The following is an 8,203-nucleotide window of genomic DNA, read 5'->3' as shown; positions in this document are numbered from 1 at the left end:
TCTGGAATGGGGGAGGACTCTGGGGAGGAAGCGGGTGCGGGAGCAAGCAAAACGGTGTATGATTTCAGAGAAAGAAGACAGAAGTAAAGGCAGAAGGACTCTGAAAATAGCCCTATGAAAATAAGAAGATGCTCAAGAAGTGTTCTCAAAATATTAAAATTATTAACATTGAAGCAATAGCTAAAAATAACTCACAAGTATATTGTTATACTAACACATATTGACTAACATGTAGATTAACACGGACATTATCTCCTACTCTTGGGTTTTTAGTTAGTGTGGGTATCTTTTCTTTATCCCTAGTTGTAGTCCTCCTTCCTATATTTTCTGTTGTAGTTATGTAGTCTATTAAAAAACCAATAAAATTACCCTCTTGAGGGTTTAAAAAAAAGAAATCCCTTCCCTATCACTTGATAGATATCTCAACTCATGTGTTCCTCACTCTATGCCTACTTCTCTCAGATAGGCCTCTGGCATCCCTCTGTGTCCATCTTGTGTGCCTTCCTTGTTACCTTTTAAAAAAAAGAAATCCCTTCCCTATCACTTGATAGATATCTCAACTCATGTGTTCCTCACTCTATGCCTACTTCTCTCAGATAGGCCTCTGGCATCCCTCTGTGTCCATCTTGTGTGCCTTCCTTGTTACCCATCATGTTCTCATGCCTTTTGGCTTGCAAGCTTCCCCTTTCATATGGGCTCTTTTAATCTGCTATTGCCTCTGAAGGCAAAAAGATTTTTTAAGGTTCCACACACCTTAAGGATAAAATGCAAGAACAACAACAAAAATCAAAGCAAAACAGGTTTTGGACAATCCGGATTAGTTAGTTAGTTTATTTCTACAGTCCTTAGACCAGTCATACAAAAATAAGTATACCTTTACAAAATTCCAAGATTTTAAAATACATCAGTAAAACATTAAAAGCAAAATTTAATCTAAGATCTAACTATTTAATCTAATATCTAACTAGCTGCCTTGGGGTTTCCGTGATCTGAGTATCACCATACAAAAACTGGCTACTTGGTGGGTAATCTTGGGATTTCTATCAGATAGAAGGAACTCGAGTCTATCTTTTTCGGAGAGGCCCAGAATTTGTTCAGTCAGCGGCGTGATGATTTTATTACGCACCACCTGATAATACAGACATCTAAAAAACATGTGCTCTGTAGTCTCCCTTAATGGGCAGGCACAAAGCCTTTCTGTGAAAGGAATATTCTAATATTTTCCTTCAAGTACAGCAGCAGGGAGGGCAGAGCACCTCGCCAGGACAATCCAGATTAAAGCTTCGTTAACTTCTGGAGGACCTTTTTCCTTAAGGTCATTTGTCTTCATGATCCAAAGTGCGTTTTACTGTTAAGGTGTGTGAAACCTTAAAAAATCAGTCTGCCTTGAGAAGCCTCTATGCCCTGGTAAGGTACAAAAGATGGAGGTTATTTGCCACACAGCACAGCAAGGCAGGGCAGCGAATGTTCATTCTACACATGTGGCTTGGTCAGTTTTGAGAACTGGGGCCAGGACTTTGCCTTCTCACACTTCCTGCAGATATCTCTCTGGCCACTCCGTCTCTTAATGTTTTCTTTAATGCATCATCAGGTATCAGATGTGTGTGATGCTGTCTACGTAGGGGGTAAAGAGAGCCGAGGAGCACGTGGTGTACGGGTAGATTTCTGGTACCGCCGACTCCATGCTTCACTGCTGTTTACCGTTTGGGCCCCACTGCTGCCTCTGCGCATCGAGCTGACCGACACCTCACTTGAGCAGGTGCGAGGCTGGAGGGTGCCTGGCACTGCCTCAGAAGGGTAAGTCATATGGAGCCCAGTGGGTTAGCAGCATCATGTTGATTGAGCATACTTTTTACAGTCTAGGGTGGCGATTTCCTGCCTCCTGGGGGTAAGCCTTATGATACACCTACTGCATAAGAACCTGACTACAGGAGAGGAAGGATGTAGGAGGTCAGTCTCAAGTGGAAATTTGAAGTTCTTGTCCAGAGTTCTGATATTTGTGGCATAGGAGAGGGCCTTTATGTTAGGACAGGTTCATTTGAACCTGCAACCATGCCAACCCAACAGTTTTTTTGCTGATAGGCAGCTGTTGGTGCGGGGGTCCAGGAGAACAAAGTGCAAAAATAGACTGAGACCTTTGTGCTTACTGAATGCTCTGCTGATGGCAGAGAAACATGCGAGGTTCTGAAACAGACCATCGTCTTTGTCAGCATCCAGCTGCAGACTGGTATGGTGACTATATGGCTCCATCCAGGCAGGAGGGCAGACTACTGAGGTCCCTGCTCCCTACCACCATGCTGATTCCAGCCAGGTCTTCCAGGCGATTTTCTCTGCTGAGATACAGTGTTAGTACATTTAACATATTAATAAATTGTTTCTGTTGTCCTGATGGTTGGTTACTGGAGTGATACTTGTACATTGGAACAAAGACATCTGTTTCAGTAGTATATCAGACATATTGGCTTGGATCCTACGAACCTATTCTGCTGACTCTTTTCTGTTATGTGGATTTTTCTTGGGGATAATGTTAGCCAGTCTTACCTCCCTGACGTTACTGAAATAATGCATGTGGAATGATTCTAACTCTTGAAATTCATTCATGAATAGTATTATTATTGTTCTTTCTTCAACCAGGAACCCGGCCGAGCCTGAACAGGGTGGAGAGGAGTTGGAAAGGAGAGCTCGTGGCTGCCGGCTCCAGTACCAGCGTGCTGGGGTCCGCTTCCTAGCCCACTTTGTGGCTCATCCATTAGATGGTGGCCGTCACCTGACCTATATGCCAAGTTCTAATTGGCTGCTGGATGTCTCACATCTAGTGCAAAAGCATGCTAGGATCCAGGATCCTCGGGTGGCAACACTGGAAGACGGGAGTGTAGTGATTGGTCGTGAGGCAGGAATGACATCAGTGGAGGTAAGGAGTTTGTTCATTACTGATGTGGACCAGGATGAGACATTTGTATTGTGTGATGAAAACCTACTGCCAATGGGCTGTCAAGAAGGTTGGGATCTGTGGGTTACCCACAATTTGTGTATGGGTGCTTTGGATGTGGACCTGCAGCAGCATCACCAGCACGGACTTTTGTAAACGGGGGCTTAGAAATTGGGTACAGTCACGATTGCGGGAGGAGAGGTGGGTAAGTGAAGAACAAATCAGGCTGGTATAAATGAGATTGGGTTGCAGGGTAGATTGAAAAACAACATGCAAAGCCATGTGGTGAATGGTGAGAGAGGGAGTCTAAGAAACAAAAGAGATTAGCCAGTCTTAGAAATTCCCAGGGAAGTTACAAGCCCACAAATATCTTCATGATCTTTTCTGGCCATGCATGAATAATTTGTGAACTAAAAGGGAAAGGGGGAAAAAATGTCTGCTTGGTTGCTTGGAGGCAATTCTCACTCGAAGTGACCAGGAGAGTAGCCGTTCGCTAGCTTAGTTTTGGGACAGATAAGATGGGGCATCAGATAACCTGGGCACTGGTTCTGTGAGTTGTCTCCACTTGAACTTCATCATGTCTTCTCTGTTTCCTGGTTCAGGTGCGCTCTCCTGTGTCTGATTCAATCCTGGGGGAGCAGACTCTGGTGGTGTCTGATGAGAAGGTTTCCATCTCTGAGCTACAAACCCAGCTGGTATCAGGCCTCTCGTTGTCACTCTCTGTGGAGCCAGGACACTCAAATGTCTTCACTGCCATGTGTCAGGGACTCTCTGCCCTGCATTCCGTGAAGCAGGTAAGAAGACCAGGAGTCCAGCAGGAGAGTGGACGGAGAGCTCGGTGGGCAGTTGATAGCTTTGTTAATTTAACATGCAGCCATTTTATGGGCCAAGCAGGTGCTGAATGTACATGTAGAAGACCTGCTCAAGTCTGGCAGATTCTTGCCGTCAGGGAACGCTGCATACCTTCCCACAGGTCTCAGAATGATAAAGGAGGATGTTTCCTTCACCCTTGTCCTCTGCCTGACTATTGTCCTTTCAGCCTGTGGAGCAAGAGCTGGTTTCCCTTTGCCTTATGAAAGGGATGGGCATGAACTGGCTCACAAACTAAAGTTTGTGACAAATTTTGGGCGATTTGTGGTTTACAAACTGAAGTTCGTGGCAGATCAACCAGCATGAATTTTCAAGTGGTTCGTAGCAGTTCATGAATGGATGTATTTCCAGACAGACTGTCTGGAATCAGTGTTTACCAAACTTCAAAGAAGTGTGGGGGGGGGTGGAATTCTGCAGCCTGTGCATTTGGTTTGTGTAGCTTGCAGGGGGTGCATTCTATACACTTTTGAAGCTGCACCCCCTAAGTCCAATCTGCACATAACACGGAGGGCACGTAGAGGAGCATCAGGGGGAGGTGCCCTTTGACTCTGATGTCTCCAGCTTGCACAGGGTCTGCTCTATACACTCCTGAACCTCCTGAACCTGCACCTGTCATTTCTCCAGAAAGCACTTTCCTGGGGGTGCCTTCTTTGGGGGGCTGTAACTTGGACCCTGTAAATCCAATCCTCACCAAACTTGCAGGGCAGGTAGAGGAGAGTCAGCTGGAAATCCCTTGTGAGTTTGGTGTCCCTAGCACACTGTGGGGGGGGGCCTGTTCTACTATGTTGTGAACCTCACAAACTGAACCGGGGTGTTTGGTTCTATAAAGTTTGTTATGGTTCGTGGCTCATGAACCAGACATGCCACAAACCGAAATGAATCACATTTTCCCAGTTTGTGCCCATCCCTACTTATGAAGAGAGCCAGTTTGGTGTAGTTGTTAAGAGCACGGACTCTAATCTGGGAGAACTGGGTTTGATTCCCCACTCCTCCGCATGCAGCTGCTGGTGTGACCTTGGGTCCGTTACAAGTTCTTTCAGAGCTGTTTTCTCAAGGGCAGTTCTTGAGAGAGCTCTCTCAGCCCCACCTACCTCACAGGGTGTCTGTTGTGGGGAGGGGAAGGGATTGTAAACCGCTCTGAGACTCCTTTGGGTAGTGAAGGGTGGGGTACAAATCTAGTCTCTTCATCTTCTCTCATCATGAGGCCAGCCCTTCTGGTGTCTCCACCCTTCTGGAATCTCTATGAGATAGGAACAATTCCCACAGGAAGATACTGTCCCGTTTCCCCCCCCCCGCCCCCCCCTTCTCAGTTGTGACTCATCCCCTCATTTCCCCACTCCTGTCTCAAGGCTGCCTCCCAGCCGATTGTCTGGCAGTGGGCTGTTAAAGGGCCAGTCACTGCTAAACGTCCAACCAGGCATTGCCTTAATGGGGCCACATGTGCTGCTGACTTGGTGAGTGGATGCCAAGTGCGGTTCCTTGGATCCCCTTGGAGTCCTTTGTGTCTTTGACAGTGCACATTGAAAATGTAGCCTGTTCATCCTGCTGTGGTCCATTCAGGTCAGAACTAGATGCCGTGGGAGATTTGGAGCTGCCATCACAAAAATCGAACCTTTATCTTCTCCTCTCTGCTCTGGCAAAATCTAGTGATGCCCTTTTTATGGCATCACGTTCTGTCAATTTTTGCATCCTCACGCGTGGCAGCAGTGGAGTAGCACAGAAGGCGTAGAAACTCATGGTGGTGTGCTGAAGGTGGCTACACTTCTTTCCTGACTGGAATTGGCGTGCTGGACTCTGCGGATTAATGGGTCCAGCAATGCATGGAGCCCATCTCTCAAGGTCTCCTGACCCCTAAAACTGGACAAGACACCATCGGATTCTAGGCTCACTCAAGTCTAGCATGCAGACTAATATCAAAAGCTGTGACACGCCTTAGGTCATATTAAGCTGTGTGTGCACACGCTTTGTCTTTGTCCTAAGCCTAGTTTTCCTTTTCCATGCAGGAAGCCGTGGTGAGCATCTGGCTCGTATTCACCGACCACACCTTGGCTCCTCTAGAATTCTATGGCTGGCGGGATCTGGTGCTCTCGCTCTCCTCTCTGAATCCCAGTGTGGTATCTGTGCGGCTCAGTGAGGAGCAGGATCGCCCCGTGATTGTTGCTGAGGGAGCAGGGAAAGGACCCCTCCTGCAACTCAGCTTGCATTCCCCAGACTCCTGCCGCAAGGGCAAACATAGGGCTCCACTTGCTCAAAGCACAATATGGCTGGAAGTGAACTTTGGTAAGCACCTGCCAACAACCAGTAGCCCTCTGCGACAGGATCCCCATCCCCGTGGCAAGTCCCCCTTCCAGCGAGCAGAAGGTGCCATGTCAGGTGAAGCGATGACAGTTGCAGCTGCCACAGTGAGCGGAAAGGGATCAAGGAGACATCCAGTGGGGGTGGGACCACCAATGACCAAATTTGAGGGGCCGGGTAGTAGCTCCTATGAGGATGCTGAACCAGAGGAGGAGGAGGAGGAGGAGGATGAGATGGTGAAGGCTCCCGAGAGGGTGACAGACCTGGAGATTGGCATGTACGTTCTCCTGGGTGTGTTCTGCCTTGCCATCTTCATCTTCCTCATCAACTGTGTGGTCTTTGTCCTTCGCTACCAGCGCAAGGAGCCCCCTGATGCTGGGCCCGGGGGCGCTTCCTCTGCCCAGCAGCCCCACAACTGGGTCTGGCTGGGCACTGACCAGGAGGAACTCAGCCGGCAGCTGGATCTGTGCAGCCAGCATTGCCAAGACCAGCCCCTTGACCCATCCGGCACCAGTGACGGGTGCTGCTGTTGTGTGGGGGCAGAGGGCAAGATGGAGGCTGTGGCCCAAGAGAGCCCAGCTCCACCAGGGCCAGAACCTGACGTTTCTGCCAGTACTTTGGGTCTGACTGCCCCAGGAAGCCCAGCTCTCACCACTACTTTGTCCAGGAAAAAGGACGGGAGGGAGGTCGGTGGTCGTCGGAAGCGCGTGGAGTTTGTGACCTTTGCTACTCCCCCTGGCTCTGCTCCCAGCCCCCCAGCCTCCGCCCCCGCAGTTCAGTCCATCCTGGTGGCCAGTGAAGATGACATCCGCTGGGTGTGCGAGGACATGGGGCTGCGTGACCCTGACGAGCTGCGCAGCTACATGGAGAGGATCCGGGGCAGCTCCTGACGTCCATCTCTACTGTGCCCCACCAATACCCCACATGGGCAAACCAATAAGGGATCAGCCTTTGCTCTCCCTTGAGTGCTCTCTTAGGGTCATCCAGCTGGGCACATCACCCTGATCGTCTAAAGAGGGCTTTACACAACAGGTAAAAGCACCCTTGGGTCACTGTGCCAGGGATACCCTGGAGATCTCTATGTTAGAGACCTTCCTCGGCTGTTCCTTTTCATTCTGGAGAGGGATTTGTGGGTCGGGGTCAGTTCCTCCTGGGCATAAAGCCTACAGGTCCTCATTACTTCTTCCTTGCCACCCCACCAGTTTTCATTACGGTTAGGGGTGAAGAGTTTACAGACTGGGAATCAGCTGAACACCAGCAGCAAGCCGACTGTGATGTACTCCGGAGGAGACTCCAGGGGGAGCCTGATCCTGGGCCTCCCTTATTGCTTTGACTCTCATTGCCAATTTGTGTCCATTGTGATGGTTTCAACAGCGAGTGTCCTTCCTTCCTTCCTTCCTGTGGTCTGAGCCTGGGGCTCGCTCTCCCCCCCCACACCTCAAAGCCAGGCAAGGGCAGAGTTCTAGAGAGCAACGGGCGGCCCTTTTTTTAACCCCAGCTGTGTGCCTGGTGTCCTTAACCGTTTTGTACAATCGCTCATATTTTATACCTGTAGTATTGGGAGCCTGTCGGGCAAGTCCTTTATTTATGGAAGATTTTTAATTCTTACATTGTTTAAAAATTAAAATAAATAATAATTAAAACGGCAGCAAAAGTTTGTGTTTTGGGAAGATTGATCTAAGCATCTGCTCCCCGTTAGTGAGATGGAAGCCAGACACTTGCAGGCCCTCCCCTCCCTGATCACACCTCTCACCCGCATGGGCAGGATTCGACCCAGGCTGCAGGGAACACGGAGTTCCCAATTGTTAGACCGTTCAGGAGAAACCCTGGGCAGCTGCCTGCCTGGCTCCTGTGGCTCCGTCCCTCTCACCGTGCGAGCAGGTCTTAATGTGATAGGCGGCAAAACAACCTGGCACAGGCGGATCTTAAAAAGAGCAAAACAGATGCAGGCAGGAGTCCTGCGGCAGATACTGGTCAGACGGTGAAGTACAGAGGCTGCCACTGCTGAGCAGCAAACAAGGGAGGACCTGATATCTCCAGTAGCAGCAGGCATAAGGTGGTGGAAGAGGCACTGGCCTTGAAAGGGCAACATTGCCTAGGGATAGGATA

The 8,203-nt window shown here is 49.2% G+C and overlaps 1 protein-coding gene across 1 annotated transcript in view; it reads left to right on the top strand.

Moving 5' to 3' along the window:
• Nucleotides 1-7,736, top strand: part of TMEM132A (transmembrane protein 132A) — a 50,749-nt gene extending 43,013 nt beyond the window's left edge. The window contains exons 8-11 of the mRNA XM_015411383.1: nucleotides 1,592-1,797; nucleotides 2,635-2,911; nucleotides 3,532-3,723; nucleotides 5,803-7,736. Of these exons, the coding sequence (XP_015266869.1) occupies nucleotides 1,592-1,797; nucleotides 2,635-2,911; nucleotides 3,532-3,723; nucleotides 5,803-6,984 (1,857 nt within the window). The 3' untranslated portion in view covers nucleotides 6,985-7,736. The remainder of the gene's footprint in view (nucleotides 1-1,591; nucleotides 1,798-2,634; nucleotides 2,912-3,531; nucleotides 3,724-5,802) is intronic.
• The last annotated feature ends 467 nt before the right edge of the window (nucleotides 7,737-8,203 follow it).

Source organism: Gekko japonicus, unplaced genomic scaffold (genome assembly GCF_001447785.1).
Source record: "Gekko japonicus isolate JY-2015 unplaced genomic scaffold, Gekko_japonicus_V1.1 scaffold2829, whole genome shotgun sequence".
Lineage (NCBI taxonomy): Eukaryota > Metazoa > Chordata > Lepidosauria > Squamata > Gekkonidae > Gekko > Gekko japonicus.
This window is presented reverse-complemented; position numbering and strand designations above follow the sequence as displayed.